The sequence below is a fragment of the Rhea pennata genome, chromosome 3, assembly GCF_028389875.1.
Source record: "Rhea pennata isolate bPtePen1 chromosome 3, bPtePen1.pri, whole genome shotgun sequence".
Classification (NCBI taxonomy): Eukaryota; Metazoa; Chordata; class Aves; order Rheiformes; family Rheidae; genus Rhea; species Rhea pennata.
The window spans coordinates 29,764,036-29,785,172 of NC_084665.1; the positions used below are offsets into that span (position 1 = coordinate 29,764,036).

A 21,137-nucleotide genomic window follows, 5' to 3' on the forward strand; every position below is an offset into this window, starting at 1 on the left:
AAGCATAATGTTACACTTTTTTCCTTAGGAAAGGAGAGAAACTGCAAAAACATAAATAAAGGATTAGCTATTTGACCAAGAGGAACACAATGTAATTTTAAGAAAATAAAGAGACAAGACTGATTTTTCAGAGGAAACAAACTTAAAATCCTTATTTGCCTTCACTCTTACCTTAAATCTCACAGAAAATACCTACTAAATCATAAAAGTAGAAACAAGTATCTGGAAAAATATCAGAGAAAGAACATGAATTCAAATGTAAACAAGAGTGCAAAAGGGAAAAAAAAAATCTACCTTAGTGAGCTATTTTTAAGGTTTCAGGATTCTGCATAATTTCCCTTAACTACCAGAAACAGTTCTAAAATAAAAAGACATGGCATGTATATAGTAATGAAAGCTACACCAAAAATCTGAAACGAACTAAATTGCTATAACTAAAATTTCACTGATATTATGTTCTAAAACTCTATCAAGATATCAAGCATGTAAGCTTCAATACTGCTTTAAAATACCATACCTTCTCATTCTGCAAGGAAAGTTGCTTTTATATTCTTTCTCTAATTCACATCAACTTTAAAAGACTAAATTAAATTACCTGTATCATTTGTTTAAAATACATAATGTGCACACTTGATCATATTATGTAAATTCTTCTTCACTAGTATTTCCTAAAAGTTTTTCAGAAAAAAAGTTCTTCAAAGCTTTTACATAAAATTATTTATAAAATCACGTCAAGTTATTTTTGAAATTCTGGCTTAAAATAACACAGTAAGACTGAAAGGTAATTAAAATGTCAAAAAAAAAAAAGCGATAGCAAGCTACAAATGATTTTCCACTCTACTGTAAGTAATTTATATTATCCAAACAATGAAGGTGCAATGGTTAGAGTAAGATGAGAGAATAAGTCTAACTTATTTCCTGCAGCTTATGAAACCCATGTAATATAAAACAAATAATAATTTGAGCTAAAATAACTTTTTCTCTGATTGAATATTAAGCCAGTTTATACCTACAAGATTTTAGCTTTCTAACTCAAGAGCAGGAAGAACTGCCTTTTCTTAGAAGGAGTTGACCCACAGACAAACTCTCCAGGCGCATAAACAAGACAAAACCAAGAAAACCATACACGTGCAAATCAAATCACTGCCCTATTCCACCAACAACCTTTAATTTTTACAACAGTTCATATGGATATTTTTGGACATTTAACTTTCAACTTTATTATTTATGTCTGAGCTTTTTGCAAAAGCCACATTCAGTAGGTTGCTTCAAATGAAACTCTGATACATTCTTTTATTCACACATTAGAGTTTAAAGAACTGCCATAACTTAAGTTCTATCAGACAACATAGCATTGATCCTGATGTAAGTGCATGAGTATGAATTCTTATCCGATAGCAACCATGACCATGTCATTCCTACTCCTCTAGGAATGAATTAAAAGCTGGAATAGCACTCAGCTTCTCTGCAGCATAAAACCCGCACTTCAAATGTCAGCAGGCAGAAGCAAAGGAAATGATATCCACTACAACTGGTGAACTACTGTCAACTATAGTGAATTCCAGAAGAGACAGATTACATTAAGAACTTGAGAAAGGCTGTTTTGGGTGTTTTTTTCCCTCCCTCTTTTTTTAATTGTTCCATGGAGAAAAACTCCACATTATTGCAGTGGTAGAGCAAATGAGCAATAAGTGCTAAGGCTTCTTCAATATTGAGCCTTCTCTGTACTTGACAAGTTTCCAGCACAAGGCTCAGATCGGTTCTGCTTGACTGTCCAGGTTAACATAAGCAGAACCTGGGACAATACTTGGGTCTGTACTTCTGCTGACTCCTTCTATTCACTTTGGTGAAAAGAACATACTTATGGCAAGCTTACTTCCCCAAATCATCTGATTTCTCTCCAGGTAAGATAAACAAGAATTTGAAAAAGAGCTTAGTGTTCAAAGTTCAAACGGATGTTTCTTCACGCTTCAAGGATTGTCTCATGATTGGTAAGGTCATGTCACAACATCAACACCCAGCCTTCAGTAGGTAACATTTATTTTGCTTACTTAGCTGTCATTAGGATACGTGTCTTCTATGCTTGACACTGTTCGTACTGACTGTCCTACCAGGCAGAGCTTTGAGTCTGGCATCACTGGACTCTTCAGGTCATATGCAGAATAAAAGCTAAAGTATGTATTTGAATAGAGATTCCCGCAGACATATCAGACATTTCCTACAGCTATTTTTCAAGGAAATCAGCCAACACAACATGTGGCAGGCTTTGAAGACTGCCAATTTAAATACAGTATTTTGAGACTCCTCTGTACGTGTTATCTCCACACCTGGAGCTGTAGATGTCCTGAAAAGTCATTGAGCATTCTGGCATTCAAACGCTATGCAAACCCAATCTCTTACTCAAGACAGAATAAAAGTGCAAATATGATATTGCCTCTGCTTCTAGTTACAAAAAAAGGCTCAAACAAGAGATACATCTCTCCCAATTACTCCTACATAGGTACATTATGAAGGCAGCATTTAACTATGTTAGGAAGAGGAATCAAATCAAGAGGTAGTGCTACCATTAGTTGACTAACACCACTGCCTACCAAGGAGTACAGTTTTGCTGTGCAATTCCTTAATGGGGGCCAGCAATGAAAGAGGTTTTCTCCTCCTCTGTGTGCTCAATTAAAAAAAAATAGTAGTAGATATGGAGTCATTGCAACAGAATGAAACAAAATGGCCAAGCAGTGCTACCAGATTTTTCTCAGCAATGACTTAGCCCTGACTCAAGGAGGTATGACCAAGGTTTCTACTGAGCCTCCCTCTACCTCCTCTTAAATCTCTATGCAGTTACACAATAAAGAAAAAGATGGGCAACTTTAAAGGCCAGTTGTACATGCCTAAGGTACCAAATTCCAGTTCTCGTACTTCTGAGCACTGAAAAATGTGTGTTTAATAGAAGTCTGAAGCCACAGCAGTTCCATGCAAACACTGACACTTTTAGTCATTTATGAAGAAGTCACCTCTTTTTTTAAAATAGTGTTAAGGCCACTTAAAAAAAGTGCCCACTCCTTTTCCTGTAGCGTTTATTATATATACAGCCAAACAGTATTTCCTCATTAGCGTAAAGAAAATTAGGGTTTCAAACCAACTTCCTGTCAAGTAATATTGTTCATTGAAGTGGAATGCAGACTTTGTTTTACAAGAAGATGTCAGAAGCAGAAAAACCCTAATGAAGGATCTATACAAATGGGAAACACGTGGCTCAATAACATCACATTTCTGAAAGGGCAATTAGTAATGGTTGCTCTCTAAACAAAGATGGAGATGCTACAGTTAGAGCTGACTCATGCCAAAATACCAATTCCTGTTTGACTTGGAGCAGATTTAAGGAACATAATGGTGGAAGCACACTGCTGTTCTCTCATCTACACTTCAGAGCTCTGCAACAGTACAAGCACAGCTGTTAACCAGATGGAAACATAAGCTAGGGACAATGCAAAAATAAAAATACTTCCTTGGCGCTGCAACATGAGATAACATAAGAAATAAGATCTGCAGTACATTATAATATTATCAGTTTCAGTATAGAATGTAGTAACAGCTACACAAAAATTTGTCTGTGGGAGGGAAAAGGAGGTTGAAAAAAGGAGCGTGTCTAGCATATTTTCATCTTCCATGCAGAAAATGGTTTTGTCAAAACCATATGGAAACAGTCATCAATTAAAAAAGTAATAAATATGAAATATTTCCAAAATAAATTCCTGTGGCAATTTAGTTTACTGTAAACACTTCACTCAGCATTCTACAAGAGACCCAGGTGGCATGTTAACATTTTTGATCTCTTAAATTAAAAAATTTGGAAGGAAACAAAAGAGTCATATTGCATACAATTTATCTATCATGGAATTTCCCATGTCATGTAGGACAAGACTAAGACTAGTCAGCATGCTTCTCTTTCAGTATCAGTGATTATGAAGTTCAATTAATGAAGAGCTTTAAGTCAAATCCCAAGAGCTATGATTCAAAACGTAGTAGAAGTCAGAAAATTTAGGTTTTTTTCCAGAAAAATTTAGATTTCATAGTAAACAGTATTCCCCTACCTGTTCTACAGTGATCAATCCATCTGAAGACTGAGATGCAGCCTGTGAAGGCAGAAGTTTGCACAGCGTCCCTAATAGCAGAGATATTTCCTTCATGCTTCTCCAGCAACATACAAGAACCATTTGAGCTGTGACATCACATGTTTGCCTTTCTTTACCTTAAAAATAAAAATCAACAAATTCAACAGTGTAACTCAAGGTTCTCATGCAGAGATTTTTAATTTTAATTTAGCCTGATATTCTTACAAAATATAATTCACTAGGAAAAAATTTTTAAACTTGCCAAACAAAAATAATTGAGTTCTGCTGAGGCTAATTACTTTCATGCTTGGAACACTTACTGTACTTTGCATTGCTTGAAAAGGGCAGTAGTATACAATTTTATCAGGAACTGCTGTTTTAAAGGGTAGAAGTCTCTTGGTCAACATCAGTATTCAACGGCAAGCAGAACCATACAAAAACTACAGCTTTGGATCCAGGCTCCAACAAAGTCCCATGTCAATCATCAATCCATCACACACTACATATTATTTATATTTTAACTAAGACTCCCCCATACTCAGAGGTCAGGCAAAAGCATAATTTTATTTAATGCAACAGCCCCATCTGGAGGTTATTACCAGAAATTCAAAAATATATTTACAAATTTATTTTCATAAAACAAAACATATGGCTCAACCAAAACTATTTTAAATGTAGGAAAAACATATGAGGAAAGAAAGCTCAAATATTTTTGTTTTTAAAACTTAAAAAGCATAAAACTGATGAATTCAGAAGCATACAGATATTCCATAAGCTCACACTGGCATACTAAATTGAAAGTTTATCTATCTATTGATGTAAGTTTCAATTTCACTTTAATCTGCAGCTGCTGCTTGTTAAATTAGACAAATACTATCTAACATTTTACCTCTAAAATCTTTTGAACAGAAGTTTCTGCTTATGTAATTTCATGCACCAAATTTTATTGCATAAACAAATCCCCCACTAGTTTTGTGGGGAGGGAAATCACACTAACAGCTTTCAACAAGAAAGGTGTTAAAGCGCTGTTAGACAGAAAAGGTGTTAAAGATTACCTGGCCAGTGCAGTTAAGGCAATAGAGACTAGGCCAATACCAAAACAACCTTTTTTCACTTATACTCTAAGAGAGATTAACCACAATCTTCCAGAAACACAGTGAATTAAGCCTTTAAAACCATGCCCATGAATAACTAGCTTCTGACAGATTTATTATGGAAGTGAAACATTATACAGAGCAAATAACTTCCAACTTTGATCACCCATGTAAAATGCCTGCTCTATACAGAATATCTTGATTTAATTACTAATACAGCATTTGAGTTACCTCTTATTTCTGTGCAAATATTTTCCGTTGGCTTGTGGTCAACCAGCTTTTCAGACTCTACTTTGCAGTATTCTTTCAAAATCTTTGCTTGTATGAAATAATCATTTGTGTCTTGTGGCTGTATCTCACGCAGAATCATCTGCAGCTGATTTGCTGTTTCTACACCTTCAACAAGAGGACCATTTAAGCCCTTTTAACTCTCAGTTCTTTTATATAAATGTAACTCATCTTAGCTTTATTTTTGTACTTACAAACTTATTATCAATAAAAAAAACATAAAACTATGATGAATATGAGGATTAAGGAAGAAAAAAGGGCCATACAAAGTCACTTGGTTTGAAACATGACAAAACACAATCTGCAATGACTTCTGCACTACAAGAAATAAGCAAAGATAACTTTAGTTAGAAGATAGAGAGTAGTTTAAAATAACAATAAAAAAGAGAAGTTGAAAAGGTGGATGGGGGGGAAGACTCAAAACAGAGAGATAACCAACTTCCCTGTTTTTGTAAGCTGCACACCGTATTTTCTACAGGAGAACTTTAAGAGCTGTGGGACTAGTCCATATACTTTTCAATTGGTGGGGCAAGGAGGAGCTTCAAGATTAGCAAGCAACAAGGGCTCCCAACCTTTGCTCATTGCAGGGTGAGGGTATATCCTAGGACACTTCAGCAAGATTAGCCTCAGGAGCCCGCTAGCTTTGTTCCCACCAAAACAAGAATCCAGATTAGGCACTGGTCACTAGATAGGCACTCTCAGTTGACCCGCACTTTTGCCACCATACAAGCTTTCAGTCAGTTGAATTTCTCAGAAGCTGCATGGGGCTTAAGGGCTAGACAATCACCATGCCTGGTCTAGTGCATCTCTAAGCATTTTTTAAAATGACAGAAGCTACAATCTATGTTCTTTAGTAATTTAAAGGGGGCAGGAAGCAAAACTAAAGTCTAATTCCACTCAGGCAATGCTGCTTCCATCAGATAGAGTTTAGGTCAAAATTTGCTTTAGTTTTAAGATGGTCTTATTTTTTTATCACTCTATTGCTGTTATCCAGAGAGAATGGTATGAGTTAAGAAACTTCTTGAAGAAATCTGTGCAAGAGATTATCGAAAAGTTTCCCCACGTAGCTCACTATTCGGAAAGTAAGCATCAGTTTCCAAAAGAAGGACTTATGTCTTAATCCTAGCCTCTCCTTAAAGACATTCTTTGCTTTTCTGGATAAATTTCTTAGAGTCTGGTCAAACACCAACAAATTCTGTTAAGTAATGGGAGACGCTGAACCAGAGACCTATCAGCGGGGCAGGGTGGGAAGAGAGAGAGATCATGGTGAGGATTGCTGCAGCTAAGCATTAAAAAGTGTCTGGGCAGAGCAAATCCCTGTGTAGAAGAACAGACAAATCACTTTTCCAATAATACTGTATTAAATACAATTAAAAAAAAAAAAAAAAAGGATTAGAAATGTAATGTTACAGACATCTGGCTGACTATTGAGAAATAGTTCTCAAATGCTAGAAAAAACAAAACAGAACTTCAGGTTCTACTAAAAATTATTTTACCTGAATCACTATCCATTGGAATAAGACCTTCTGGAGATGAGCTCTGCACTACTGGAGATACTATAGCAGAGAGTTTGTACGACATCAGAATGAGCCGGGCCACCATTTGCTTCCATTCTGTTATCAATGTCAAGTTACTTCAAAAAAACCAACAGGAATTAAAAATAATTTTAATTCAAAAGAACAAAAATAACAAGTAATTCTGCAACAGTATTTATGAAAACTGTAAATGAGATACACTTTGACAAATCTTAAAACTGAGTTTAAGACATACAAAGGAAGTATCAAATAGAGAAGCTAGTAAGAGTGCTAAAAGACAGATGAATTTGATACAAAAAAATTGTATGCTTTTATAATCTTATGAGCAGTTCTAACAGTATGCTTAACAACTCAGTTAAAATGTACTATTTAGAGGTATGTTTCACTTACTGTAAAGGTAATTGTTGTAAAGCCCCAGTTATACAATGCACTCTCCCATACATTGGGAATGACGCTGCTGCTTGAAGCAAAGACTTTTTGGCTTGAAATATTTCTTCCTCAACATTCACTAGCAAAAGCTTGACAACTAGAAAAAAAGTTTAAAAAGAGAATTTACATTGCACATACATAAGCTTATTGTATTTTCTGAGAAGCAAACCTGGCTTAAAGAAACCAGAATAAAATATGTTTAAACAACAACTCAATGAAAAAAATGCACAGTAATTTCTTTGTTTATACTCCTTACTCTTTTCTCCATTTGAAAAGAAGTTCTTGTCATTTTTCAGTTACCTAAATTCCAGCAATATCAGTTACAGCCAAGTTAGTCTACTTGCTGCTGTGAGAAGTGTAGGCTAAATCTTATGCTCAGGGACAATCCTGCAGCTCCTGATGAAGTCAGGAGAAGTAACCTATATATATATATATATATATATATATATGTATATATATATATATGTGTGTGTGTGTGTGTGTATATATATATATATGTGTGTGTGTGTGTGTGTATATATATATGTGTGTGTGTGTGTGTGTGTGTGTGTGTGTGTGTGTGTGTGTGTATATATATATATAGTCAGACTTAGAGCTAGGTTAATAGAACAAACATTTCAGCAGAATATTGCAAATTACATTATAATGCTAGAGCCAGTTTGTTTAAAGAATCTGGCAGATCAGTTAGATATAGAGCCTCTCAGCTTTCATTTAGAGGCACCAAACCAAACAAAAATATTCCACATGCGAACAAAGCCTAACCACGGCAGCAGTACTGGTGCGTGTCCACGACTGCAAACCACTCAGAACAATGGCTCCAAGCAAACAGAGTTCTGAGGGGCAGCCCTGCAAATGTCAAGTACTGGAGCTTTATGCAGACAAGCCCTGGCTACCTCTGCTCTGGGTGAGTTAGCTCTTGCAGGAAGCAGAGGTTCTCTTCTGGCAGTTTGTATGGCAACTGCTGGCTCCTCTCATCTTTCATCTATCTATACAAAAATAAGGTGCCTTCTAAAGAGTATTGTCCTGTCAGTCCAGAAAGGCCTAACATCTCAAACTTCTCTTTTTTTTTGGGGGGGGGAGGGGAGCAGGAATAATAAAAATGATAATAAATGAAAACTTCAGATATCTCCAAGGTCACCTTCTCCCATGGAAGACAGAGTAAAACGCCACCTAGGTATCAGGGCCTCAATGTCATTTTCCCTCTGACCAAAATAATAACAAAAGTCATCTTCACAGAACATGTGATAGGCTCAAGATGAACAGGACTAGATTAAGATCTTCTCAAGGCTCTGAGTTCTTAACAGCAAACCCAAGTCTGTTTAAAATCCAAGCAGAAACCTACAAGGAAATGGAGAGGTCTCCAATTTGGCAGAGGCAAAATTACCTCTAAATAAATGCTCAAAGAACTAACTGAAAAGTCAGAGTTCAGTCAATTAAGTACTGGTAAAAGTAACTACTTGTGCCCTCCTAGGGCCAGATACTTCGCATATAAGTATGGCTCTGCATAATAGAAGTCAAAGTCCAAAGATAGTCTATATATGAGGAATGGGATGCAAAACTACCTTTTTGCAGTTTTGTAACCTCAAAATACTTGTAAAAGTAAAACCTGAATAAACAAAAATATTAGGGTGTTATAACACTTGTGGAGAAGAACTGAGAGGAACTGATCATACTCCAACTCCTTTAATGTTGAATAAACTATGGACAGGGGGAAGATGGATGGAAGCCTTCTGCTAACAGATAAAGCTCTCTTACCACACTTATACAGGTCATATTTAAATCTGGACAAGTTTCATTAAAAAATAAATAAATCCAATAAGCATCTATTTACTCATTATGCTTTCTACCAAAAGCCTTCAGGAAAAGCAGTAAGTTTAAAATAAATTTAGAAAATGGGGGGTGGGGAGGGGAGAAAATGAGGTTAATTTCCCTCAATACTTACCTGCTAACGTGTTCTTCTCCACAGTACTTATTGATTGATCTTCATCTATTTGAAAGTTATGTTCAACCCATTTTCCTAAGCAAATATGCTGCAGTTCTTCATGATGTACTAAGAAGTTCAACAAATGTGAAGCAGTCACACAATCATATGGCCTGGTACTCGTGCTAAGATCCATTGCTGCTTGGAATAAGAGCTCTACATTTTCAGAATCCTGAAATAAAACAAGATTCCTCATTTTACTGAGCTTCTATATTTAATTAAGCTAGTTAGCATCCTGGAATCTGAAAATCTGCTTTTCAGTAAGGTAGCTGGCACATATTTACTAACGCACACTTGTTTTGTGCACCTTACATTTAAAACAAGAAGGTGTATGTATTTAGCAAAGATACAATTACATGCACCTTGCGGATGGGGACAAGCATTTCTAAAGTAGCATTCAAACCCTATGTGCTTTCCAGGAGAACTATTTTCAAAATATTATGTGATATCCATTAGCAGATAAAACAAAGAAACACTGTTTATTAGGAAGTAGTATTTGTTCACCAGGAGTTATGAATCTAAAACTACCTTTTTTGGAATAATAAATAGTAAAACCAGTATTAGAGCAAAATTTGGGAGAAATCCAAAAGACAAGTAGAAAGTGAGACCAATCACAAAGGAAAACAAACACAGAGCTGAATGCCTTGAGATACCAGAGTAAACAGATCAAAATGCTCCAAGCTCTTAAAGTCATAATTAAACAAGGAGTTTGAATAATCTATTTCTTTGAGACATATAACTATCTCAAAGAAACAGATTATCTCAAATGGATATCTCAAAGGGTATACTCTTCCCTAGTATCACAATGTGCTTAGTAAACAGTTTATAGTCATTCCCAAAGAACGTTCTGAACTCTTTCAACTGTTTGCAAAACAAGCAGCCTGAGGTAAAGAGAGATGCTACATAAAAATATTCAGAAAAATACTGGGGACGAATGCTACTTTGGACAACTTGGGCCGACTCCAGATTTGCAGGAATCGTGCTTTGCATCCAACTCAAGTACCTGGTTCAACCACCTGTTTTAGTAAAACACGATACAGTCTTCAGTTACCACAGGTACCTTCAGGTTTACACCTCTTGAGCACTGCACTGCTCAGAATCCTGTCCTCTTAAGCTTCAGTGCTGGAGAGGAACAGTTGCCGAATCCTCTGCTTTACTAATACCTAAAAAGCCTCCCTTGCTTTCAAATACAGACATGGTGCGATCTGAATCTCTCTCTTCTACTGTGATAAAAGCTACAGCAATAAAGCAACTGCAGATCAGTAGCAAAAACAGTAAAACTAGTAGCACGGAAGTCACCTTGATCGTCATCTAATTCTAACTCCACCCTACCAACTTTACTGTGCCAGCATAAACATTTCCACAGCAATGCAGACAAACAAACTGAGGAACTGATTTGACTGAAAAGTTTAGGAATGGGGTTTTAATTTGGGGAGGGGGAGGCAGAGGAGGGAAGGGTTTTTAGTTTGTTTTTCAGATGACTCCAATCGTGATCCATTCACCATATAGCTGAATAAAACTAGTATAAAATGGAAGATTGTTTAAGCCCTGGAAAAATGCATGATGACTAGAGGTTGTCATGGCACACCACAGCTGTATAAGGATATTTAAGTCAGACACCTAATATTGCCGCCTAGCATCAAACCACAGCTTTTAAAAACGATGGTTTTGATCAATATTTCTCCCTTTCCCCCACTTAAGTCTCTCTTCTCTCAAACGAATAACAGAAAAGGTAATAAAACAATAAACTGTAGAAAAAATAATTTTCAGCTATTACTTCTCAAGTCACTGACAAGATGGAACATTTATCTTCCATAGACTCACTCTCTAAATTATTTTTAGTTACATACCTGTAAATTAAATGCAACATCACGTAGTTTAATCAAAAGTTCAAATGCTAGAACTTTTATTTCTTCAAAAGTACTGGCAAAACACTGGATCAAAGTTTGGACACGAGCAGAATCAATCTCTTGAGTCAACTGAAAAACCTGTGTCTGACCTGTTCAAAGAAATCAATACCGCAAGTAATTCTGCTGTAATTTTTCCAAAATAAGCATGGTATTTACATTTTGTTTAGCTGTAGTAAAAGAAATCTTAAAATGAAATTTTAGCTAAAGCTTACATGTATCTCTTAAAATGTCATGCTTATTATTAAAAAAGGCTACCATATAAAGACAAACTCACAGTAATACAGAAAGTAACTCACTTAAATAAATTAATATGAATAAGTAGTTTTTATTTATTTAATTCAGCATTGAAAATAATCTTTATTTTAGCTTTGCTTAAAAACTGCTTTCCTGGAAGCATGTCATATTAGAAAAGAATTCCTTTTAAAGGTTTAAAACTTCAGTGGAGCTCTTTTTTTTAGTTACTAAAATAACTCTACAGAATGCAAGTTATTACCTTTTTTTTTTTTTTTTTAATTAGCTTTAAGGAAGTCTTAATTTTAGGGGATGGACCTAATACTATGAAAAAGCCGGAAATTTTAAGATGTAAACAAGTACACTACCTTCCAGTGCAGAGAGCAACAGCAGCTAAGTCTTACTTTCAAAAATAATGTCAGGCCTCTGAAACCATAGAGCTGCTATATACAATTCCTAGTGCCAGGAAACTGTTTTTTTAAATAAACAGCAGCAATACACTACAAACTCAAAAATGAAATGAATGTATTAATAGTTTATCAAGGGGGTTGGGAAAAGAAGATGCATCAAGAAATGAGAATCCATTTTCTTCTTGATCTCAAAATCAAGTTTTAGTTTACACGACTCTTTTCTTCTAAAAATATTACAATTTAAGACAGAAAACACGCTTTTATGTTGGTCATAAAATCTACATGTAAAAGTTAGTAAAACCGTTAATACTTCAAGGCAGGTTCCTGTAATGATCACTTCTTGAATTGAGGTTGTACTAACATTGCAGAGAAAGGTTAACAGCAGCAGCAGAACATAAGAGGTCTTCTAATTAAGGTGTTCTTTACTTAGTATATAACATTGTGAAAATAAGCAAGTCTTTTCAATTAACAGTTTTTACAGTCATATCACTTTAAAATACACATTATCAAGCAGTCAGAAAAAAGGAATGAAGATACTAAATATATTAAATCTTGTCCAAAAAATTTCTTTGTAATAAAAAATGATTGAAAGTTGGGTGTTGAACAAACACAGACTGTAGGCAAGAACCACCCAATTTATGAAAGCTATATTAATCAGGTCATTAATACTTCCATTAATTTCAAAATGTCATTTTCTACTGAAACGTATTATTCCTTCCTCAGACAAAACGAAAGCAATACAGGAAACGCCACAGAAATCAAGTATTAAGATAACTATTTTACTTTGGCAAAGACTAACTAGTTTGCATAAACTATACCCTATAAATTAGGTCTCTCACCTTTTTGACCAGAAAATATTTCTGCTACTGATCCTAAAATAGTTAAGGTAGAAAATCTGGTTGCATGGGATGAACCAGGAAACAGTGCTTCAAAGAGTCTGTCACATACAGATGACATGAAAACCTGAAGAATATCATAAAAGATATATTAAAACAGTTTGTTTGCTGCCCTACAAACAAATTGTTTTTTTTTTTTTAGAAATTGAATTCAGGATATACTGCTTTGAAGTGTTATGCAGCAAAGTGAATTGTAAGATCATAATTTTGGAGGAACCAGAGAACTACCTCTGTGGTATTGACAAGTTTCTTGTTTCTTAAAGATTCAAGGATTTTTTTTCCTTAAAGCAGTTTCACCACTAACAAGACTGCTGTCTTACTAAAACCTAGAAAAGTAGTTGAGCAAGTAAAGCAGAAGAGAAAAATTGTGCAACACAAGAAAATGATTACATGGGACTTAAAAAGGTAAAAAGGAGGACAAATACAAAAGAATTCTTCACCTAAAAACTTTGTGCCAAAGCTCTGCCATTCATTCTCCTAGTGTTTTAGAGAACTAGCAGAAGGCTGATGCTCAAGAGACCTTTCTTTCAAGCCCAAGTAAACCATGCCATTTAAAACTTACTAATTACCACTGAACTGCTCGCAGCTAACAAGACATTCACATTAAGATTTTGATTTGAATCAGGAGAGCATTTTGGTTGCACATCTGCAGTTATCTTCACTTATTGCCACATCGGTTCACATCATGGAGCAGTCCCTCAGCAGATAGGCTTGACTGCTTCTGAATAAAATTAAACTTAAAAGATACCCTTTAAATACTAATGGGTACTCAGTTCACGAGATCGGACTAGTTAGTCCAAATTAACCCCCACAAGCACATTCAGGGTTGACACTGGATCCTCAGCCCTCTTTTGCTTAACAAGATGCTCCTTCTGCACTGCACTATTTGCTAAAGCAGACACTACAGATCTTTCACATACCAGACTGGCATGTGTCTTTGCGGACACATACCAGGTGTTTTCAAGAATAATTAGCTACCTTTCAGAAAGGCCATCATACCTCTTATTCTGCAATCATCTATATCTCTAGCAGTCTAACTCCGTTTATATTTACTTACTTTATATTGCTGCAAAATCCCTGCAGGATCCCACTTAGTTGAATCTTCAAGTAACTCTTGCTTGGTTTTATTTTGCTGAAATTTATAAAGCATCTGGGAACTTTCTTGTATCCTACAAAATAACTTTTAAAACACAAGCAAAACACAGCTGATATAAGAGTCACTGAAAGTTAAATTAGGGAAAGGGGGATTTTCAGCCTGATTTCCAGATCTTACTGCTTGCAGCTTTTAGAAGGTGTGCATGCAGCATAATACAGAATTGATCCTCCTCTCAACTTCAAACAAGTCTGAGTATTTTACTCCCCATCTCTCAGGACCACTCTTCCCCTTCTCTCCACACCTCCTACATCTATTTCTATCATCCTCCTTAAATTCATACCTAATCTTTTCTGTCCTACCTCATTTTCAGCTCCTTCCATCAAAAAAAAAAAAAATCAATTAATGTACTTTTTTTTTTTTTTTTTTTAACTTCAGTGTCTCTTACAGAGAGCTTGATTCACCTCAGGAGTGCCTTCCTCTGCTCTGTTATTCCCCATTAATGTTATTTCCTTTCTTATGAAGTTTCCTCTAATATAATGTTCCCCTGCTCTGCATCAGGCAAGAGTGGAAAGAGTTCAGCTTCTGCTCTTTTGTTTCTGCCAAGCTTATTCCCTCATTTTCCCCTGCTAGCTCTCCAACTAATTATTTTCTCCTCCACATCGCTCTCATTTACTAATATCTTCCAAAAATGTTCTTTGTGTATACATGATTTCTTCATCCTACTCACATCCTCCTTCCACAATCTCCCAACAGTGATCCTGGCAGCTTCTACAACATTGACACATTCAATCCTTGCAAACTTCCTTGGCCTCAAAGTCTTTCAATTAAAAGATACTCACAAGTCAGTTCTTCCCATCATTAAAGAGCCATTTGTTCAAATCAGTCCATACTAAGTCCCTATCTCGTTTCTCCTGTCCTTTTCATCATATGATCTCCTCATCTTTCTAACCAAGCACAGAGCCAATATTATCAAAAGCAAGCTTCTGCAGCAACATCTTCTTGGTTGGCCTGGACATTTTTGCACTGCTTATGTGCATGCAAAATACTAATACATAAACCACTCTCTTAACCTATTTCTTTAACTGACCTTCTGCTTTTTCCTGAACACCTCTATGGATTGCCTATTTTGTAAAAATCCCAATTGAAACTGCTGATCTTCACTTTTAAAGTCCTTCTTAGTTCGTCACCTCCTCTAGCAGGCCAAGCATACTAATCTCATGTCTACATGGTAAGTTTCCTATACATGTCTTTTCTCATTGCCTCATTCGTGCTTTAGAGCAGATCCCCATAAACACTTAAAAATCTCCTTTTACAAATAGCATCTTAAAGTTCTCCTTTACCAAAGTGCCAGAACTGATGATAGCAAGGCAACTGCTCTAGCAGTAAAACCACATCATGTTGACCACAAGTGTTTCCTTATATTCCTCTGCCTTGTCTTCCCAGTCAGATTACTGAGGTTGATTAAGTGACTGAATCTGCCTGATCGATGGTAAGTAAGTAAAAATATTCTCGGTCCATAATAATGGCATTATAATGTTCATTGTTTAGGTCATATTGCATTACACTTACCATTAGTTAAACATACACTGATAGGTAAAGTAACACTCACTGCCACTCATGATCAAATTGTGTCCATTATTATTTTTTTTTTTTTAAAGTCATCCTTGTCTGGGATGACTTACGATCATTCAGCTGCATAATAAATGCAACACAGTCCTGGTCCAAGAAATTCTACTCTTTTGGATAAACGACTTCACAGCATAAGTAGTATAAGAAGATTTTTAAAAATGCTGCACAACTGAAAAAAGTAAGCACATGGAACAGTTTGTTTATATTTTTAAATTACCTTTCTCAGTAAAGAACACATCTGCTGCCTCACTGAAGGAGACTGGCTATTCAAGTTGTAAGTAATAAAAAATTGAATTAGTTGCATTTCTTCCACAGACACTATTTCCGTGCTACGATGGGTTTCACAAAGTAAACCTAAAGCATCAATGCAAACCTGAAAAATATTCAGATGTTAATCATGAAAGAGTTACAGACACCTATAAATACATTTATGTTTTCAAATGAGGCTGAAGCAGTATTTAGGATTTAAACAATTCTTCCAATTTGAAGATATAAAAATATTTTTGTCTCTATACCTGACTGTGTTGATGAACTAGACCCTGCTTTATACATTCAGATGATACAAGACCATTGCTCATGATATTGGAAAGTTCCAGGTGTCCGTGAGACCTTGCTGTTCTTAGGCATGCCATCAGTGCTCCAAGAGCTCCTCTGGTACTGCGAGAGCCTTTAGTGAAGAAACAGTAATTAGCACTCTGTTTATTATATTAATCAGACTATAACTGCAATGCTTGGCAAAAACTCCACATATTTCCAATGCATTACCCTTCCTCCTCCTCTTTCCCTCTACCCCTACAAATCCCAAAAGAAACAGTCTATCATAAACTTAACTAGTTCTAAATTGCCTGGTTCACAAAAGGCTTTTTGAGTGCACCATAAGGAAAAAGAGTCCCTGTGGTGTCTCACAAGCCATTATTTGACGATTACCCTCAACTATGTCAAAAACTACATGAGAAGCATAAATCTTGTATCCACATATTAGAAAAAAAAAATCTATAGACATGTGTTCTTGGATTTGTGCCGTGTTAGAAACATGCAAGACAAAAATAGCTTAAAAGAAAAATAACCAAAGATTGGTAAATAAAGAAAACAAACAATTAGGCACCTACAGAATAGTACCTATTTTCTCCCCATGGCCCAAAGACACTCATTATTACAATGAATTCCACCTTGAAACACTCGCAGTGATCAATAAACCTGTGGATTTCCTCTCCCAAATTAACCCTTACAAGAACAATAAATCAAAAATTAGATTTCTCAGGTTGCTTCTTTTCTTTTAATCACTGCAACTACAAATACATTTATTTCCTTACCAAGATTAGCATCAATAGAAGCCTGAAGAATTTTAATCATATAGTTCAAGCTGTCAGGGCTACATTTTAGTAATTTTGGTAAATAGTAATCTATTACATAAGTAGTCTGGTCATGGCTCCCTTCACACAGTATTAAAAGAAGAGGAGAAACCCAGGTGTCATGCCACTGGTCAATCCAGCCGCTTTCTTGAAAACTTGCAGTAAGATGGACTTTATGATTTATAAACATGGTTTCCAAAAGATCACTAGCATAGGGCGCAAGAGATTGATCATTCATCACATCCAAGATTTGCACTGGAATTGTTCGGTCCAACTGTAATATATTTTCAGTGCCCAAACACTCTACAAGACAGCCAAGAGAAGCATATTTCCCTTTCACATGCCATTCCAAACTTAGTAAACTCTTTGTCAACCCTGCAAAGAATGGATCTGATTTTTCATCAGATCCAGTAATGGTGGCTCGGTGTATCCGAAGAAGATTCTTGAATATCAATTTGGTTTGGTGTCTAACAGCATCCAAGGGATGTTCCCAGTGCGTGTAAACATACTCCAGCAACTTTCCAGTTATGTGAGAGTTCCCATTAAGAGTGACTTTTAGATTTGGAGAGCATGAAACAAGGGCATCTAGCGCTGAATTAGTCCAAATAGCAAGGATTCTAGACAAAGACGTTGCCATACTGGATTCTTTTAACCTTTTAAAAGAATAAGCAAAAATAAAAAATAAATAAATCTATTATTTCCATTTATCACTGTTATCATATACTTAGTACCTATTTCAAAACGATTAATCATCACATTAGTTTATCTTACACTGAAACAGGTAAGGAAACTAATCATACATTGAAAACAACAAATCTAATATAAAACGCGAGTGATGTTGCAAATTCTATGTCCGGCCACCTGACCTGCTGTTAACAGGTCACAATTAAAACCACCTAAATAAATCACCTGACAAGTCAATAGTGATTGCACTGCTCTTGAAGATAAGGCAAGTTTTTTCATTGCTACATAAAAACATAGAGAATTTTGTGTGCAAACACAAAATCACAAACCTGTATTTTTAAAAGTGACTTCCAAGACATGAAAAGGGATTGAATTGTATTCACGCCATGTTTTAATCTCCTTTCCCATAGATCAGATGGCCTATCATATGTGAGCAGTCAAAGCTTCTAACCCCCCAAAATTAATCTCACTTCAAGTATTCCATTCATTGGAACACTTTTGTCTTCTGTACTTCAGAGAGCAGAAGAGGTCATGTCCTAGTCTACAGTTTTATCAGCCTACATAGCAACCAATTCTGATATACGTTAACCACAAAAAGATGGAAAACTAATTCCATTTATGTTAGAAATATAGTATTTCATTTTAGCATACAACAGAAAGCTGTCACTTAAAATTATGTATGCAATATCAAGACATTTTATTTTGAAACTTCTCTATTTTTTTAAAGATACTATAAATAATTTTAAGATGTGTTACAAACTAGACTTACCACACTGAAAACGTCAAAGCTTTACTACACTACGTAAGCCATGCAAACATACATACAAAATATATTTTTTAAAAAAGTAAACAAAATAGAATCAAAGCACAGACTTACTCTGAACTCAAAGACAACAAGACTGATACAACATCTAGTAATAGCTTCTCTCCATTTTCACCCATACTGCCAGTCTTCCATTCCAGCATAGCCAGTGCACCATGACAAAGAAAGAGGAGGACTGAGTCAGAGAGTTCTTCCGTACAGAGAATCCCACAGTTACTCACAAACCACGCTGGTATGCCTGTATGTTTCACTGATCCAAGAAGCAAGTCACTGACCTGTATTAGCAAAATAAAATATGTTACAGTATCTTAGCACAGGAAAAAAAAGCTACACCATGCCTAACTGCATATTTTAGAAGATCTGAACAGATTTCTCAGAACTTGTTTTTTTCTTATAAAATTTAAAAATTTTGTCTTGCTATTTCAGTAAGAAGAGAACAAAGGGTTTACACGCCAACAAAAGCCTCATACAGAGGTTGGTGGCCCTCCTATCTGGACTAACAAATCCTCTAAATGACGCTAGAAGTGAGAATCATGTCCTTGCAAGTCCCATTTATACCTAGTAGGGGACCACGCTTTAGAAAAGCCTGCTTTGTACACAACCTATCCCATTTGTATGAACCCTATTTCAGAAGTACACAACTTCACAGAGCAGTTAAGTCACTAGCTCAGATATGGACAACTAAAAATTTTACATGTTACTAACTACACCCTAAGTGTCTGTAAAAGGGTTGAGAGGACAGAGCCTCCTCCCACCAACTTTAAAAGTAAGGTAATAAGTACCCATGGCAGAGGTTACAAGCAAAATTCCTTGGGGGAAGTTTCGGTGCTGCAGCATCCTCTTACCTGATTTCTTTGTTACTTATATGACTTTGGTATTACCTAAGGACTGAGGAGGGGATACGGATTTTAGTATGTAGAGGCTACTTAATAAGTGAAAAGAACATGCAAAGGTAAAACTGCAAGAAGATCTTGGAGCATTAATAACTTAATCTTACTAGTTAATAAAACTAAGATATTTCACAGCCTTAAAAGGAGAAACACACTTACCAAGGAAGGTAACTCTTCAGGTGGCCCATACATAGCTTTAGTAAAGAGAATGAAGGCCAGTCCTGAGGTAGTCCGAACAGTCTGTAGGAGAGTTTCTGTATGGTAGAGAAAGACATTTTCCATTGAAGTGCAGCAAGCATTGTGCGCTAGAAACTATGTATCAAAATTATAAAGATGGTATTTAATTTCCCTTGACTACTTGTGGTTATACAGTCATGTATCTGTAGCATCCGAATGGATCACAAGCATTAACAAGTTTGTACTCTAGCATAATAGGAAACTATTACCATCTTTTGACAGATGGAAAATACAGAACTGCACAGTCAGAAAACATACACTGTGCCAGAACTTATTCATGTTTATATCAAACCCTACTGTACAAAAATAGTATCTGTATAGGAAATAAACATAGTTAATTATAAAACACCAACAAGTAGTTCTGAGAGCATAATTCATACATATAAACTTTTGGTAAATGCAGGCACTTGGCAAGTCTCAAGTCTTCTGCTAGTTTTTAAAGTATTAACAATAGCATTTATTTATCTTGTTATAACTGATAACAAGTGGAAAAGTTAGAACTACACTCCAAAATTATGATCTACAAATCATAGCTTACCAAAGGACCTATTCCTACTCCCATCAACCTCAGCAGTTCAACTACCATTTAAGATAAAAGTTTTTCAACGTACATATAAAGAATAAAGATTAAATAAGGGTGTCAGCTCTCCAAATCCTATCAGACTTCTTTCCTTTTGGTTTGATCATATTGATTAACCGGATATGAACGAGAAAGTAGCAACCAAATAACCTATTTAGTTCATGATCAGCAGTATCTATGTCCAAGTGGTCTGTTCTTAGCCTCAGTATCCTACCAATCCAAAGCTGTGTTTACTAAGAAGAGAGTAAAAACCACTGAATAAAAAAAAATTATTTTTTGAAAATTACTAATCTTACCATCCACTAGGAAGTTTGTGGAGCTTTTCAGTAAACTACACATACTTGGCCAAATAAAAGCGTCAGGATTTTTCCAAAGACTTCCCTTAATATTTTCTTGTAATTTCTGTACAAGCATCATTGAAACTTTAATGGCCACCAACAAATCATGCATCAGCTGAGTCTGAACAATACGATTTCCACTGTTCTTTCTGGAAATAAAATACACATACACACAAAGAAAGTAAAACTATCCTTCTTATGATCCCCAGAAAACCACATTTTGCTAGCTTCAGATAGAATTAACAGTAAAAACTAACTTACAGCTTGAATTGACCAGATACGTAGCTAGAGGAAAAACAAGAAGCAAACTCAAGCATAATGTTTTAAAATGAAGCTAACAAAAATAATGACAAATTCTACTACAGTTTCTGTAGCTTCCCATGACAATCTCTTCACCCATTTCATTCTACCTGTACAGAGATGAACTTTTCCAGAAACTAAAGATTATGGACTGAACACAGTGCCGGTCCTTTCTCACTTTCTCAGAGTTCCTCCAAGTGCAAACCATATTTCTATGATTCAATTTTCTTCTAATGTGAAGACAGACACAAACATGTGGATTTTCAAAATACGAAACACTCCATGAAGCACCCTTCTCCCTTTGGTATTTGGTAAGAGACTAGGG

General features: G+C 35.6%; 1 protein-coding gene across 3 annotated transcripts in view; it reads right to left on the reverse strand.

Annotated features, from left to right (window-relative positions):
- THADA (THADA armadillo repeat containing) overlaps nucleotides 1–21,137 on the reverse strand; it is a 170,297-nt gene that overhangs the window by 140,639 nt on the left and 8,521 nt on the right. For 2 of the 3 annotated variants that reach the window (XM_062571896.1, XM_062571897.1), the window contains exons 7-18: nucleotides 19,517–19,611; nucleotides 18,522–18,742; nucleotides 16,922–17,613; nucleotides 16,124–16,275; nucleotides 15,826–15,981; nucleotides 12,827–12,950; nucleotides 11,287–11,435; nucleotides 9,398–9,608; nucleotides 7,417–7,552; nucleotides 6,988–7,124; nucleotides 5,435–5,599; nucleotides 4,089–4,246 (exon numbers count right to left, since the gene is read on the reverse strand). In XM_062571896.1, coding sequence (XP_062427880.1) covers nucleotides 4,089–4,246; nucleotides 5,435–5,599; nucleotides 6,988–7,124; nucleotides 7,417–7,552; nucleotides 9,398–9,608; nucleotides 11,287–11,435; nucleotides 12,827–12,950; nucleotides 15,826–15,981; nucleotides 16,124–16,275; nucleotides 16,922–17,613; nucleotides 18,522–18,742; nucleotides 19,517–19,611 — 2,396 coding nt within the window. Of the gene's footprint in view, nucleotides 1–4,088; nucleotides 4,247–5,434; nucleotides 5,600–6,987; nucleotides 7,125–7,416; nucleotides 7,553–9,397; nucleotides 9,609–11,286; nucleotides 11,436–12,826; nucleotides 12,951–13,940; nucleotides 14,064–15,825; nucleotides 15,982–16,123; nucleotides 16,276–16,921; nucleotides 17,614–18,521; nucleotides 18,743–19,516; nucleotides 19,612–20,470; nucleotides 20,658–21,137 lie in introns of all 3 variants that reach the window. The other variant, XM_062571899.1, reaches the window with a different exon arrangement.